The 17,931-nt window shown below is 38.7% G+C and overlaps 1 protein-coding gene across 1 annotated transcript in view; it reads right to left on the bottom strand.

The window, feature by feature from the left end:
- The window catches only part of tenm3 (teneurin transmembrane protein 3), a 101,514-nt gene that overhangs the window by 67,419 nt on the left and 16,164 nt on the right, over positions 1–17,931 (bottom strand). Inside the window, exons 3-10 of the mRNA XM_031867070.1 lie at positions 17,408–17,527; positions 13,256–13,339; positions 12,094–12,218; positions 9,872–10,127; positions 8,907–9,008; positions 8,474–8,668; positions 6,227–6,427; positions 3,979–4,164 (exon numbers count right to left, since the gene is read on the bottom strand). Coding sequence (XP_031722930.1) covers positions 3,979–4,164; positions 6,227–6,427; positions 8,474–8,668; positions 8,907–9,008; positions 9,872–10,127; positions 12,094–12,218; positions 13,256–13,339; positions 17,408–17,527 — 1,269 coding nt within the window. The remainder of the gene's footprint in view (positions 1–3,978; positions 4,165–6,226; positions 6,428–8,473; positions 8,669–8,906; positions 9,009–9,871; positions 10,128–12,093; positions 12,219–13,255; positions 13,340–17,407; positions 17,528–17,931) is intronic.

Below are 17,931 nucleotides of genomic sequence, written 5' to 3'. Positions count from 1 at the left end.
ATTGTATTGAGGGGGTGGAGGTCGTCTGGACTCATGATTGTCAGTGTTTCTAAAATTCTGGCTCAATCACTATATCTAAATTATTACCATATGTAAACAGGATGCACTACGATGCAATAACAAAAGTTTCTTTTTCTTTTTTAATTACAGCTACAAATAACTGATATGACTGCAACTGTAAGATTGAGTACATGATGTAAACCACCTGATAATCCAAAATATCTTTTTATTTTTATTTTCCATTGCCTCTGAGCAAGTATTATGAAGCTCTTTATCTATAATATTCCCATGTTGCACAAAAAAAGTTTAAAGTTTAAATCAGCTAAATTCCATTGAACACTGTCACAGTGCAATAACCATTTGCTTTGTAATTGTGCAAATACTTACTTACTTAAATAATTACACAAATGTCCTGTCTAACGCATGAATGACGTCTTTGGCACAAAAGCCGACTGTGCGAGTCAGATTACGGCTACTTAAACCCATTCACACCCATGTAGGAGTACGTCTGGGTATAAAGACAGGGACGGGAGGAGAAGCAGCTTACAGGAAACCTAAGCCTAAAGCAGAGCCAGGATTTCACGGTCTACATCGGAAATGTTCGATATTATATTGTCTGTGCTTGTACTGAGTCTTCTAAAAGATAAAGATGTGTTGACCATCCAGAGCCACTAAGAATGTCAAATATTACAATGTCAAACTTTTCAAAGGTTTTGTTTTTGGAATTAGTTCTGTTTCGTGCTTAATTTCCTTTTTGTTTGTGATCCAGCTTCAACATAACAGTTAACTGCAGCTGTACAGTACAGAAACTTAAAATATACACAATCAATGTCAAACCAATTCATAATGAAATGATAAAAAGCCAGAGACCTCATGTTGGAGGTCAACATAACTCAATACTTTGGAGACTGCTTCCAATTGTGACTTTCTGACCTACCTTTTACTTTTGATGGAAAAGAACAAGAGATGATATAGGATCGGAGCGTCCCTAAAAAGAACAAGTCACTGCTAAAATAATAAAAGGGGGCTTGCAAGAAATTTAGGAGGCTGAAGTTTGGTCGAGTCGATGACAAACACACAATGTTACCGTAGTTATATTGTATTGTGTCAGGATGAACTACTTCAGATGTATCATTGTTGTCGAGGGAGTCCCAGTATTGGAAAACTAAAAAAGTCAAGCTACTTCTGAGGAAACAGTGGACAACATACAGAAAGAAATTCATTCAACTCATTCAAAAAAAGCTATAAAGTAATGCATTCTATTCTATCGGAAAACATCGAAGTGTGCAACCCAATATGCAAAAGAAAATAAAGCCAATGTGAATTTTGCTAAGGACAATAATACAATCCTGAAATGTTCAGAGCAACAGTAAAAGTACATGTTATCAGAGCTGGCACAATGATAGAGGGGGTGAAGGGAAAACACATAATATAGATATTCAAGATATTCAAAATAAAAAAAGTCTGAATAGAAAAGTAAATAAAAGCAGCCACAGCTCCACAGAACATGAAGAGAAAAGCCAAAGAAGAAGGGATGATGAGAACAAGCTGGTGATGAGCAGAAGAAGAGTACAGTACCTTTTACTCTAATGTCCGGATTGTGAGCTTTGAGAAGGAAGGACAAAAACAAAGGAAGAAAGGAGATAGATAGGAAGAGCATTTAGTCCAGAAAAATAGGCAGTAGAATAGTAAAAAAGATCTCATATCCAGCATCACAATTAGTGAGGGCAGCTGATCAATGAAAAAAGAGAGAAAGAGAAAGAGAGACAGAAAAAACTAAATATAATATTAACACAAGTGAATTTTCAGGGTCCAAAATCAGGCCGACTTTTGTTTCTGTTATTTTCTTGTTAAACACTGAACTGCTGTCTTTACGAGAAATAAAAACCGTGAACATGCTGAAATATAAATACAGCTAATTATTGAATATGGAAACAAAGCTACAGTGTGGTCACAGGTTCTAGCAAACTTAAACACCAGGTATAAATGTGATGGTTAGAGACAAGAGGACAGAAGAAGTATGAATCCTCTCCCCAGCCTTGCAATCTGTCTAAACAATCGAGCTGTTGGCCAAGCCTTCCAAATGGATTTCCCCTCATCTCACTGCTGTTTGCAACTCTTTCCCAGCAAAACTGTAGCTGTCTGTCTGTTTGACAACAAGAGAAGGGTTTGGTGGTGAGCTGAAGCTGCCATAGAGGTTCTACTGCTCATCTGTTTCACTGTTGAACTAGTACCACACAACAGGATAGCGTCTCCCAACTCATAGATACTCACTTAAAAACCCAATGTCATTGTCAATACTGTAGATACCAAGCAAATTAAGTTTATGTGTATATATTTGATTTGCTATTTGATCTTATTTGATTCAATTCAGGGGCCTGCGATCGATCAGTTATATTTCACAAAAAGCAACAAAAAATATTTGTCGATTTAATTCTGGGCTCTGTAGGAGGGAGGTGCACTTGGACAGAAATGGTAACATAGATGCGCCATGAATATATCAAAATAAAAGCGTATCTTAAATATGATGTATTGACTTTTTCACTTTGCATCGATGACATTGAATCATGGATGATTTAATCGGTATATCAATCCAGATCAATGTTATTGTTCTTAATCATTTAATCATTCTTCTGTGTGCAATATATATTTCATTATGATCATCTGAAAGGTGCCAACTCACAAAAAGCAGTCTCCTTTTTTTGCGGCTCTGAAAAACTCACTGTAAACTGTACGAGTCCAACTGCTTTGAAAAATGAGGACACAGCGACCAAAGCTAGCGGCAGACCAAAATAAAACTTGGTTGCTGTCGGGTTTGTGTGCCCTCTGCAGGATGGTGTCTGTATTCAGCCAAAGATTGTTTATGAGGTAAAAGAAGCAACAACAACCACAACAGAGATACGTCTTCCATCTAGCAGATCATGTGACGGCTATTTCACATTATCCAGGTAAAGTTTCTTCTATTATCCATCATATTAATAATTTAATCGGATCCAATTTATAGTTTTGAACCAGGACCTTCATGATTGAGATCAAGTTAAATGATTAAGAGGTATTATAATATTCAAAATATTGCCTAAGTAGGGACTTTTCCTAAAATACTGCTGGTTCTGTGGTGTTGGCATTTCAAATCGAGTCAGATATTCTTCTCAGGAATAAGTGAAGACTAAACAGAGCTAAGAAGAGAGTGAATATGGGACTAACATTCAACAGTTGGACAGAAACACTCCAAATTAATGTCAATGTTAGTCTTTATTAGAATCACAATTTATTAATCTCAATTCTAGTGCAGCAACCTAGATCATTCTTAGATAATATTGATTACTATTAACAAGGGGTGGACTATCCTTACAGCACTAGCAGTGTTTTAACTTGTGGGATAACCACAGGTGATAAAAAGGAGTTCATGATGATGTCATCTCCCAGCAAGATGGCAAACCATGACTGACTCTACTGGACAATTTTGTTTTTTTACAACAATGGATATCATTTTCACAAGGGACACTATCACAGCTCCGGTATTATTGGACGCCAGCGACAACCAACAAAAATATGGACATCCGTATAATTAGCAGCAACAGTTCCCGCTAATCTCACCGTGGCAGCAGCCATGAAGAAAAGAGGCTATAATATATCCGTCATGGCGTCCTATTGCAGAAGAAGAGTCTGCCTACCCACCAACTCTTCTAAGGCTTTGTAATGATGTGCTACTGTTTTATTGTGTCCTACTGGGAACTTAAGTAAGTCATGAAGTCATGCCAGATTCAAGCAGAACTTTACTGTCTTTTCATTGTGATCTGACTACCACATTTCCTCTCACTGTCTTTGCACAGAGCACATATATGCTTTTCTAGACATCCTCATTTACACAGCCTCCCTTTCCCTTCTTACACTTTTTCCTGTAGTGTGTGTGTGTGTGTGTGTGTGTGTGTGGTCGCGTGTGTCGTCGTGTGTGTGTGAGGCATGTGATCCACTCACCAATATTGCAGTGCTCCCCTGTCCATCCCTGGTCACACTCACACTTCCCTTCCTTACACACTCCGTTCTTGCTGCACAGAGGGTGGCAGGCCTTCTGGTCACACACCGTTCCTGTCCAGCCCTCCTCACATCGACACACACCGCCGTAACAGACGCCATGGCTGCCGCAGTTCACCTCACACACCTCTGTAGGAGAAACAAAAAGAGATATTAATACATGGAATCACAATGCTAACTGATTTGATACTTTATACTGTATTTACTAGCTCATGGCACATCAATACTGTACTTCAGCAAATGTGGTTTAAGGCACTTAAAAATGATCATAAACAATACAGTAAATATGCATAATGTGAAATATGAGTCATGGTATCTGCCTGGATTGTAACGATCTGTGTTGTGAGTGTCTTCATAGGTCCAGAACACGCCAGAACAAACAGTATATTTGTGCTTGCGTGTGTGTTTCACAAAGCGACAGCACTTAATTGGAAGTGTGTTTAATGGATTTGACAAGACAATACTCTGCATAACAGCCAACGGCAACACAAATAGAAGTGAGAACGTGTACTCACACAGACATACTCTTTCCTGTTTTTATGTCAAGCCATCTGTTACTGATCTGCATTCCTCCAACAGCTTTTATTATCTCACCTCTTTATCTGCATTAGTGCTGTCACTTGCTGCTGTTTTTCCCCTGACCTAAACCTAACCAAACCCTCTCTATAACAGCGGCAGGTCAGAAAAAAGCCATATGAATTTTGTAAAAGCCGTATTCTTTTAGGAAGGAACCTTCAATTGATCGAGCATTTGCAAATGCACTGACAAAAAAACGATTCTGTCATCTAGTTTTGAAGGACTTTAAAATACAACACTCTGCCCAATACATTTAGGAGGAAATGAAGTGACGGTTATGCTCTGGTAATGTTTTTGACAATTTAGAGACGTGGATGGGATTAAGGTTAGGGAAATATGGTGGTTTTGGTTAAATACTTTAAAAAGTAAATATGTCCTGTTTCATGCTGTAAGTTAGCATTGACTTTTTAAATAATCAACCAAGACCACAATCTTTTCAAAACCTTAATCAAGTACTTTGACTTTCCTAAATATGATCATAATCATTATTATTGCTTTAGCTGCCAGCAGCAGATATTGTAGGAAAAAAAACACATTTTGAAAGTCAATGTTTTGCAAGTAAAATTCTATATTATTGTTTCCTATTTAAAGAAATGTAATTCAGGTGTCTTTATTCTATCACCAGTTGTACAGTATATGATGGTTATTTATAAGAGACACGATTGTGCATTGGTACCAGAGCAGAACTATTTACGGTGTTGAGAGTGTCTCCAAGAGAAAGTTCCCTTTTTGTTTCTGAACTCTTTCAGTGATTGTGTCAACATGTGTCATGTTTTATCTTACTTATTTATCCACAAAGACCATAAAAAACTTATCTGTGCTACTTTTTCACATCGCCCAGATTGTTGTACTCTGACTCCTTCCACTGTCAAGAGACGGCTCTTTTATTTACAGCTACTGCAAACCACAGCTGCAGGGTGTGCAACACACTGCAAGTCATCTTGAGACCATTGCTCCTCTCTTCTAGTTTCTCTTTATTGGCCGCCAAAAAATTGATTTAGAGAGGCTGCTGATTTCACTGGTCTTAATGCGGTTTAGCCCCCAGCTATGCCAATGACCTTGCTCCCCCTCCTCACAAGCCAGAGTGTGGTATCCGCCAGCAAGGTTCTCCTGGCTCTTTCAAACTCCTGGCTAACTTCTAGAGGTGAACATATTTTTGCCATCAGAGCAGCCGCGCTGCAGAAACGTACACTGCCTGTAAAACAAATGTTTTAAATCACTCCACAGAATTATGTTTACAGGTACTGGTTTCACATAATGGAGCATCTTATTCACCTTATGCCTTGCTGCTTGTTTTACAGACTATGTATCCCGTCTTTTATGCCTGTTCCTAGGGCCTCACATCTTTAACACTGTTATCTTAATTATGTTCTGCTCTGTAATTGCTTTTTTGTTTTAGTTTCATGCAGATCTAGCTCTTCTTTATCCACTCTTAATTATTCCGTAAAGCACTTTATTAACTCTGTAAAGCTTGGTGCCATGCTGCTTTTACAAATGCCGTAAAAATGAAGTCTAGTTTTTTTATAGATTGTGTAAGTCATGAGGCGGGAAAGACAGAAAGAAACATCTACAACGACAGATTGTCCCACCACAAGACATTAAACGTGACACACACCTAAAGAGCATTCGGGCCCGGTCCAGTTCTGGTCGCAGGTACAGGTGCTGGTCTCTGCGTTGTGGGTGCCGTGACCCGAACACTGGTCCGGACACATGGCCTTTGTGATCTCACAGCTGGCTCCGCCCCAGCCGGGCTGACAGTGACACTCCCCATGAATACACACCCCATGGGCTGAACAACTGGGGTCTATGCAGTCCACTGGAGACAGAGAGATGAAGAGGGGGAGTTAACCGTATAGCAAATAGTGACTGTTGTACATATAGTACACACATACACACACACACACACACACACACACACACACACACACACACACACACATTACAGTTTGTACAGTTTTGTACACTTGAGGGAAACAATAAGTAGTAGTATGTAATGTCTTTTGTCTTGCAATAAAAAAAGAGTATTTTTCAAATAATAGATTAGAAACTGTAGCTCAACACAGAACTCAGACATTAAGTGTTGCTCATAAGCACAAGCCTTATGGACAAGACAAATAGCGTTGATGCCATTTTTTTGTAGATTGTAAGCCTTTATATTCAGAAACAATAAAACTTCTAATATTGGTGTCAATCTGTTAAAACTTAGATAAAACAATCAGGCAACTTCTATCCAGATCCCTTGACTTGCGGGCTACCTTCTAGACATTACCCAATTTCATCAAACCAGTACCATAGGGAGTGGGGAGTTGTGACATTTTCAGGTATTCTGTGACATTATTAGAATAATATACCTGACTCATAATGTGTGATCATAACTACATACTATATATTTTATAATAATAAAATCAAATATAAAATAAAATGTTCTGACTTTGTTCATCAGCTGGTCGCTAACTGCCTGCTGTTTGGTGTGCAGTACAGGTTGCATACAGTGTTTATATCTATTTATTTGTTTCAGGGAACCTGCATATGCTCGTTGTTCTGTTGCTGAGAGTCAAGAAAGAACTGGAACCTGGACCCCATCCCCCTTCATAGGCTACTCATCAGCCACCGGCTCCTCTGCCCTCTTTCACACGCAGTGCCGCTCTTTACAATTTGACTGTGATACTTTATCATGAAAATCCTACTTGGCATCTTTGACATAATTTGCTGATTCAGCAGTCGTAAATGGGATTAACACACACACACATATACACACACACGCGCACACACACACACATTCACAGGCTCCGTTGTTCAGGGAAAATTATTTCTCATTTTCTCCTTCTTTATAGTCAGTCACAAAGGATTAGTGTGATAGAGGATTGAACTAATCTGGTTACCGTCCCCTATGATTTGTATTTGCATTTTTGAATGAGTGTGTATGTATATGCAGCATGTGCACACCTTTGTGTCTATATTTGTACACACCTGATGTGAAAGTGTGTCCCCGTGTAGAGATGCTGTCAACCACTCTGCATTGTCTGTGTATGTATGTGTGTGTGTCCAACCAGCAAATAGCAGATTAGTATTGATCAATTCAGATTAAATTAGTGTAGTGTACAGCTTGGAGCCTAATTTAGCCAACTACCTGTCAGCAATTTGACAGTTAACATGTATGTGTATTTGTGTGTGCGAGAAAGAGATTAGAGTAAATTAATTTAACCATGTGGTAGTGCTGTCTTAATGAACAAGCTGTCAGCAGCTGCACTTTAGGGGTGATTTTAGCTCATATTTACATGCAAGTAGTGGGATTATAAGATTGCAAACTTTATAAAATGACTTCAAACCTACAGAACATAACATGTACCTTTGACAAGTACATGTTATACATGGAAAGATCGTTACATGAGGTGAATTACAAAACCTTCAGTTTTTTGCCTTGAGGGATTATTCACCCAGATATGGAAAACATGTTCTTATTTCACAGAGCAGCAACATTTTAGCAATATGGAGAACTAATAAATTGGGATATTTTGGCACAGTAGGTCATTTAGTGTCCTGCAAGGTCCTCAAAAATGTTGGTTAAAACGATGTAAACTTTGCAAGTGAAACCGATTTATGAATTATTATTCTATTATAACAAATTGCATGGCTGTTTGTATTTCAAAAGTAAATGTCATGGGTAGCAATAAATGTGCGCTAAATCAATTATTTATGTTGACATTTAAATATGTAGTAATGTCGTCACCAAATTCCAGCACGTCGATGGAAAAGGAAGCAGAGTAGTGTTAAAATGTCCCAGGGGGCTAACTACTGCCAATAACATAATATGTAACTAATGCACCTTTTTGTATTTGTCCTTGGAGGAAATTAGTCTTACCTTCTTCACAATTGTCGCCCTTATAACCAGTATTGCAGATGCAGGCACCCATTATGCAGATGCCGTGTCCTCCACAGTGGATGTCGATGCACTGGTTGGTTGGCACGTCACACTCAGTGCCTTTCCACCCGCTGTAGCACTGGCAGCGGCCACGGGAGTACTGGCCATTGCCACTGCACAGCACTGGGCAGGCAGCTGGACCAAACACATGCAGTACAATGGATCAGTTAGACATGCTGGCTTTATAGACTCGTTAAATCAGACTCTTGAACCTACAAAGTTCCCCTTAAGCTCACACATTTTCAATTAGTGCAGTCTTAAAATTTCACAAATGACTATGTCCACGGTCAAAAAAGACAATTGATTTCATCTCCCAACAATTACTGCCTCTCTATGGGTGGCAGAGTATTTGTATTTGTGTGTGTCTGATTACCTCGAGAGCAGTCAGGCCCCAGAAATCCTGGGAAACAGTGGCATATTCCTGAGAGACAATCTCCGTTTCCATGACAATTCTGAGGACACTCCATAATCGACTCTGATTAAGAGAGAGAGAGAGAGAGGGAGAGAGAGAGAGGTGGTTTAAAGGTGTAAGTTAATTGGGTAGGCTGGATATACAACTGTACATCTTAAAAAAAGAACACACACATACGTGCACACAGCATCGGCCCTCTGTGGTTGCCGTAGTTACAGCCAGTCCAATCAACACATTCTGACATCCATTTATCCCGCTGCCTTTCTTTGTCTCTCTCTCTTTTTCTGTCATACACACACACACACACACACACACACACACACATACACTCCATTGCTGGCTCTCTACCACACCTCACTGTTTCCTGCACACTCTTGCATGCAGAAAAAAAAAAAACATTGGCAAAAATTCCAATTGTTTCTAAAATGTCCCATTTTAACAATAACTACCAAGTAAAATTCAAAAAAATGTTATTTGACCGACTACATGATCTTCTGAATACTAAAAATATACAAGATGAATTCCAGTCTGTCTATCAGATCCACCATATAACTGATTTATTAAAGGTAAGAAATTACCTGACAATTTGTACTGATTCAAACAACATAGCTTAGATTTGCATTCCATACAATTGCTCATGGCAGACATTTTTTTTCAGTTGAGGCGACTTTGTGTGACAAAGAGTTAGACATGGTTATAGCTGCATTGCACTGTTTCGTATTATAAAAATGTCGTTTTTATCTGACTTCCTGTAATGTCAAGGTTGTATAATGCAGGTTTAACTGGTGGGCTCACAGTCATTAAGTAATGTTGTATGATTGTTGTCATGTGTACTTTAGAAGTGCACCTACACCTCCTAACAGTAACTCACCTATAAACAAAACGTACAGTATTCACTTTATTACAAAAATACTGCTTTCTCTCACCTATGACAATGGTATTGTAAGAGACTTGTTCTGAGTTGCGTCCGTCGTTGTAAAATGCCAGATGCCAGATTCCTGTGTCCAGGTACTGGATGAAGCCAGCCTCGTGCACGTTCACTGAGCGTGTGCGACGGGCTCCTCTTCCAGACTCCTCCTCATGTGCACCAGCTGGGTGTGCATGTCCTGCGTCCGTGTCACTGAGCGCTCGTTTGTCTTTGGAAATGAGGCGACTACCGTCCAGTAGCTCCACAAAGTCGTACTGTAAGACGAAAAATACACAAGACATTGAATATATTTTTTCTCAGTACAAGATTTAGCATAACTGTAACAAACTTAAAGTTGTACAGCATGGTATATGTTACATTACTGGGGGCAAGGCCTATGGATAGCAATGGTGCTCAGACCAACTGTGTGTCCATCTTAACAACTAGCCATATTTCCATTGAGTTTGGGAAGATCATCGATGAACTTCAGAGAAATATGGATTTTGGTAAGTCTCCGACCTTTTATCTCGCATAATAGTCAACTAACAAAACACTTTAGTCCATGAGAAGGTATATCAATCCCTAACGGATGGATTTACAAGGAATTATTTATGGTCTTTAAAGTTTGATTCCTGATGTTTTAGATGTGGGGTTTAATAAACAGCCTTATGTTTGCTATTTCTTTCATTTAATTCATAGATGACATGGAGGATAATTGTTAATTCATTCAGTCTACTTGTTGATAGTATGCCTCTGATCAAATAACATTTGAATCAAGCTTAGATTAACACACAGGTCACGGTGAACTTTGGCCCCTGACCACCAAATTCTTATCGGTTCATCCTCGAGTCCAAGCGGACTGTTGTGTGTAATTTGAACAAATTCTTGTCTGACGTTCCTGAGGAATCTAATTCACAAGAAGAGGCCGGCTTTGAGGTCACATTGACCTCAATCTTTGACCTTTTACCACCAAAATCCAATTACTTCCTCTTTGAGTCAAAGTGGACTTCCAGGCATTCCAAAAATATCACGTTCATGAGAATGGTAGACGGACGGACGACCTTAAAACATAAAAAAAACAAACAAAAAAAAAAACAAAAAAAAACATAATGCCGGGGTGGAGCAATAAAAAAGAGAACTTAGATGGATTAAGGTTACGACAAGGACACACACACACACACACAACACTGTCGATTATCTAAAGTGCTAACATTGAGCTGTGATAGGGGTGGCATTGTATGAAGCTGTCTTTTACAGATAAGTGGATTAGTTCCTTGATAGAAGACATGATTCATCACACAGAGATGTAAGTGTAGTCAAAGGGTAGTTTAGGTTTGTAAGAAGCTTATCTGCTTCATTATTAGCCAATAATCCATAAAGCACTTGACCTAGACGCACTTGCTAAGTTGCAAAAGGGATTAATGGTTTTGACATTTTGGGAGGCAGAGTTTTTTCATCACTTATGGTATTTGTTAAAAGTAGAAAGGCCAGAGGATTCTGGGTGGTTGAGGGCAGACTTTCTTAAACGCTATGTCAGAGATCTCCATATAATGGTGGTTACTGATCTGATTAGATAACATTTCTTTCTGTTGACACAGATGAAAACACCAGATCCTATCTTGAACACAGGGTTGTTATTTAGCAGTGGACACAGGTGCTGCCCTAGCTTCTGTGAACTTTGCCTTCTCAGATTGTTCTTTCTCACACATCTCATGTGAGGGCCCATCCCATGTTAGTGGCAGTTTTACCATGGCATCTATCGATTCCTCTCTGATTTGCACAAGCTTTCTCTTCTAAATAAGGTTCTGTCGAGGTTTTCATTCTATGCTCACATGGTTGGTGGTGCTTAGTGATTCAAGCCCTTTTAAGACATGGATAAGGTATGGATGCATAACAATGCTGGCTTCAACTATCGGTTAAAGTGATGGCATTTTGTCACTGTTTTATAAAATCCAGTGGGGCACAATGAAAAGACGTTTAGTTGGGACTCCTGTTATAGTCTTACTTGCTCTCATGCTGTATGTAAAGCCCTTTGCGTGATATTCATTTATTCGTCAATGTTGAGTAAGTGTATTCTGAAAAGACACTAGGCATTTAACAAGCGTACATTGACACGTCGTCCCTGACACGTCCAAAACTGACACTAGAGGGGTAACTAGAGTGTTATAGTCTGAAGCGTAGGGTCACTGAATTAGCATGTAATTGTATGTGCATTCACATGCATGTGTTTGTGCAACCAACCTGTGTGTGTGAGGGCGGCAGGCCTTTGCGTCCATACACTCCAACAAGAGCGTCTCTCTGGACGGAGATGTTGAATTTCAAAAACTGCGGTTGGTCAATATATAGCTGAGACCTCCAAAACACACCTTGAATAAAGAACAATAACAAACCAGCAGGAGTCAAAATCTTTCTTTTGTTCTTGATACATGTTCAGAAAATCCCCTCAGTATACCACATAAATCAATATACTCACACAACAATGCAACATAAATGTCATGGATGCTAGATACTCTATCACGCACAATAGAAACACATGTTTCAAACATTATATTATCAACCTCAATTTTCTTTCCAAAAAACTTGTATTTCTTTTCGGCTGTGTTGACATTAATTATTAATTTCCTGGAACTGCTGTCAGTATGCTGACTCAGAGTTATTTAGAAATATAGTATGTCCCATGCTTAAAACATTACAATGAATTATATTGCAATAAGCTAAATATTTAATCTTTAAAACAACTTAATGATTATTTAGAGAGGCTCAAAAAGTATGTAAACGATAATGTCATAATAAATAAGGGACAATGTAGGCGAGCTGGTCATTATTGCAAAAGGAACACCGACAGGTTGAGCAGGACCCTGATGGCTACTTACTAAAGAAATCAATAATTTGTATCAAAATATTGATTTGAAAATGTATTGCTTCCAAAAAAAAAAAATAGCCCTATAGCTTAAACTGCATCCATAGTAACGGTCTGTTATTCATAGCAGCTGTCTGCTAAAATGAATATCAGAATGCTAATCAGAACTGAATATTCAACTAAGCTGTGTAATAGAAAACAATAGTCACCCTCCAACATGCTTTAATTATTAAGGATTAACGTGACACATTCACACTAATATAAATGGGGGAGACACAATAATAGACACAGTCAGTGTAACACAATACAATTCAACAACCAAAATGACCATACAGTTCAATCAACACCTCTCTAAAACACTGAAAAATGACTGTATAATGCCACGGTAGTAGGATATATTGCAGGACTGTGGGATGAGACTTCATTAGTTTCAGCGACGGGCACTTTAAAAACTGGCAATTTAGTGTATTAAGCTTTTGTGAGTGTATCTTGTTGTGTGGGAATTTACACTTTGTTCATGATATATTTGTGTGTGTAACTTACCTGGTGGGACATCTTGTATGGCTCGTCTACCCACGTCCACCTCTCCTGTGTCTATGGTACTGTTCTCCAGAAGAAACGTTTTACCTGCAGAGAGATAAAAACAGAGAGTGCAGGAAATGTAAATCACAGTCTTGACCCTTCACTAAGCCATCATGCCATCATGCCATCAAGCCATCAAGCCAACTCGTCTGCCTGTACAGACTCGTGTACTCGCACTCATATGACTACAGTGTAGTTTGTTTATAGCCCGACATTATCTTTTTACTCCTGATGCTTGCATCCAGCTTCAAACATTATACAAGTGTTGTTCATCTGTAAAGATTAAATTGCTTAAAAAAAATATACCTTGTTTGCCGCAGAGCTAATTTTCTGCAATAATCCAATATCCAATCGAGAAAATCCCATTGGCCTTTGTCGAGGGAACCAATGAAATGCTAACTTCCAGGTTGGTCTACAAAAATACAACACCTCTGCATCATGCTATAACCATGTCTAACTCCGAATCCACAAAACCAGCCTGAAAATGAAGAACATCTGAAACCATTGCAGGACAGTCTTTGGAGCAGAGCTGGACAGATGTCAGACCCTGGTCAGAGCCGCTATATTTGGCCAGTCTTCATTCTAGGGGTAGATTTAGCAAGGGTCAGTTAAAATCTTTTCAATTATTTAATTTTTAATTGAATTATTTTAAATTTAATTCAATTTTAATTCACATTTGTCTGAGCTGTACCTCTCCAACATGTTGTCATGCAACATAACTTATGAAAAGGTTCATAACCTATCAACTTCAATGTGGTTAAAGTTTGGGGAAAGTAGAGCACTTCACACAGTTGTCTCAGATGGGATCCAGACCAATGGAATGGTTTGAGCACTGTTCAAAGTTTGTAATTTCATAGGCCTTTCCTGTTCAGAACATTACACTTTAACAGCTTAAGTCATGACATCTGGGCAGTAAACCAACACTGACCCTGATCTGTGTGTGTGTGTATGTGTGACAGTCTATACGTTAAGCGCATTCGCTACACTAATATGAGCTTCAACATATGACACAAGTCTTCAAGCCCAGCTTGAAGGCACACTCATCCATCTTTATCTCGAACACAACACACTCACACCACTGGCCTCCCTCTCTCTCGCTCTGTCTCTGTCATGGCCGGAGCAGACCATTCTGTTTTTAAGTTCTGCAGAAGCAATTGAGGACAAACAAAGTTCAATAACTTGACTCTGATCTTAATTTGTCTCAGTAAATTCAATGCGACCCATCGGGGAAAGCTTTCATCAGAGTTCCTTTCTTTTAGCGTCATTCCTCTCTTGAGAAAGTTGAGCTGCTTCTATTTCATATGGCACATTGGAGGTTTTTAATAAAAACAAAAGTTGACAGACCGTCTATTTGGCTGGTGTATTATGATGGGAAAAAACTATATCCTACATATTTAAAGCTACATTGAGGAACTTTTATTTTGTGTTGATATTTGCGGTCCCTGTGACAAAAGCAGTAGTGTTTTCCACACAAGAGTCCCTGCAGCAGGGTCTGACAGTCTGCTCTGTGCAGTCCAGGTCCAGTGCCCCCCTTCACTCAAATATGACCAGCTGAACCTGCATGAATTTGTCTGATTTATGGCAAAATCGGATCCGGTGGCCACAATGACAAGCATTAAGAATTTCTGTATAGAAATAGCCAATCCTCTCGCTGATGGTTTCATTTACTTATGTAGGTCATATAGAGGCATCATTATTTAATTGAGACAGTTTAAATGTTTCAAGTCCCTCAGAGAAACTTCAAAAAAACAACAGAATACACTGTTGTGTCCTGTACATCACTATTGGTCCTGAGGGATGTCCATGAAGCTGGCACAGTCTGAGTGTGTGTGCGTGTGTGTGTGTGTGTGTGTGTGTGTGTGTGTGTGTGAGTGTGTGTGTGTGTGTGTGTGTGTGTGTGTGTGTGTTGCCTTGTAACTCTGTGTAACTGTCTATAAGAGAAAACACAGCTGACAAAGATGTACGCTGGGGGTTCTAGTCGTCACACACATTTTGCGTGTACAGAATGTTTTGGTGCTTTGCTTATTTGGTAGTTTCTGGCCCTTGGATTAAACCTCAGCTAAATATACTATGCCATGCCTGTATACCTGTATTTATGAGTATCATTTGATATAGTCATTAGACACACTCAAGTTCAATTAGACTGCTAATGTGAAATTAGTTTAAGCCTAGGATAAACTGTAGTAGTGGAAGCAGACTACAGCAGAGACAAACATAATAATGAGCTACAAACACTACAAAACAGAATTGGCTGCATACCACTGTATATACAATAATTGATTTGCATCTTTGAATGAATGATACTTGAAATAATAATTAGCATGAGGTTCAGTTGATACTTTGATTGATGTATGATGCATAAGTAGAGCAGGATTAGTAGGGGTGGATCCATATGTTAATAAGGGGACTTCATTATGTCGAGGTCTGTTGTTCACCCATTAAAAAACTGGATGTTCCCCAGAACATCCCCATGGTACATCCTGGTGACTTAGGATATTTGCAAGTCTAATATGTAACTGGTACTGAAAGACATTTCTTTGTCATGCAATAGTATATAAATAAAACCCATTCCAAATGGAACATGTTTAAATAGATGAAAAACTACATTAGCTTACATATACAATCATGAAAATAATTGTAAAGTATGTGTGTGAGAGAGAGAGAGAGATAACATTTTAAATACATGTCTTGAATGTTGCAGTGTTTAGTAGATATTCACTTATTGTATGTGCGTTTGTATTTCCCGCTTGCTAAAGCTCTTTTGAATTGAATTGAAAATTGAAGAGAAAAGCCATTTAAACATTTTTTTTTCTACATCAATTACTTATTTTATTATTACTGTTTGTCCATTGTGTCGTGGTCAAGTTATATACTATTGGCAAAACATTTTTTTTACAAATATATTATAAACAGGAGTTCTATAGTACATTTTAGAAGGGTCTGGGCTCATTAAAACATTTTGCTGTTGCTACAAGATGTCCATAACCTAGTTGGACAGATCCAATCATTTTTAAAGCAAGCTGTTTTCATGTACTGTTCAGTAACCCAGGAGTGACCCAGGAGACAGCTGTAAGCAGTAGTAATTGATATTAAAACGTTGATTTATTTGTCACGTAACTTCTATATGTAATTAGAGCCACTTCCATACTTATTTTTACCCAAAACTACAATATTTTCCTAAACCTAACCAACTAGTGGTTAGGAGCACTGATCGCTTGTGTTGCTGGGCATAAAATAACTTTTTTAAAGATACCATATAAACCGTTGTATGAGGATACGTTGGTTAAAGTGACGATGAACTAAAACTTCAACTTGATGCTAGAAAGACATCTTGACTGGAAATGGCTGGGTATGTCACTTACATGCTACTTTTCACTATTCCATTTGATCTGAGAACGACTAACAGAAGCTCACATCTCAAAGAAAGTCAGAGTAGTGTGCGGAGACCGGCAGATGGTAACACCAGGTAAACACTGCAGGCTATACTGTGAAAGGATGTGTTCATTATGTTCAAATTACCTGACAGGATGGAGGGAGGGACTGTTTACTGGCAACCATTTTGACTAAGAATTACATTCAAATACACAGATTATGTAAAAACCCTTCTGGAGGAAACATAATGCCACTTACACCATGTTTTTTTAAATCCACATATCAGACAACATACATTAACTGCAAGATGTTCTGTGCCAATGCATTTTGCAGATATGTTCATACTGAATGGACCTTCTACTATACATGTGAACGCAGCCTCCACTATCACAGTCAAACACTATCCATCTCCATGACCTCTGCACTCTTAAATCTGCACCACACTACTTCCTGCATTGGCACTGAACATAAACCACAATTGCATATTAGTTGCATATGGATTTAATTATCAAAAGACAAGGGGTTGACTGCAGTGCTGCAATATGAGGATATGTAACATTTAAATACTACAGCAGGCAGAGCTTTCCCTCGGGTACAACCATTTCTGTTTGAGGCTAAGTGGCCTTCTCCTTGCTGCGTCACAAACTGTCACTGGAGCAAACATCATCTTCGCCAACTTTTCTCACATTTTTTGTTGCTTTTCTTGTCAGAAGAAAGGATTTTAAAAAGTGTTTAACTCACCATTGTCTGTAGACACCATAAAGGTGTTGGGAGTTGTATCTCGTCCCCCTCCTCCGTTTTCAAACGCTCCATATCCCTCACTCTCCTGAAGCTGCCAGTTTAGACCAAACAGGTGCATCGCTAGAGATGAGGAGGCAGAAGAGGACACAAGAGGAAAACAGGTAGGTCAATACAGGGTGGAAAATTAAAAAGAAGATAGAAAAGAAGAGGAGAGGAGAGGGAAAGAGAGGACATGTAAAGGGAAGATAAAAGAGGAAAACAAAAAACGATAAAAAAATGTCTGTCTGAGTCACTAACAGACAAAAGAAGAGTGAACATATAGTATACGTATATATATACCAATATATACCAGAACCACACACATATGTATATGTGTGTGGTTCTGGCTGTTTAAGCGTACTGTGCACTAGCAAGATGTTTTTGGAAACATGAATAACAACTAAAATGCTCTCAGGCTAGATGCAAAAATTAGATGGGCACTACACACACACACACACACACACACACACACACACACACACACA

The sequence above is a fragment of the Anarrhichthys ocellatus genome, unplaced genomic scaffold (assembly GCF_004355925.1).
Source record: "Anarrhichthys ocellatus isolate YVR2014 unplaced genomic scaffold, GSC_Weel_1.0 scaffold38, whole genome shotgun sequence".
Classification (NCBI taxonomy): domain Eukaryota; kingdom Metazoa; phylum Chordata; class Actinopteri; order Perciformes; family Anarhichadidae; genus Anarrhichthys; species Anarrhichthys ocellatus.
Note: the sequence above shows the minus strand (reverse complement) of the source record. Positions and strands in the feature narration are given on the sequence as shown.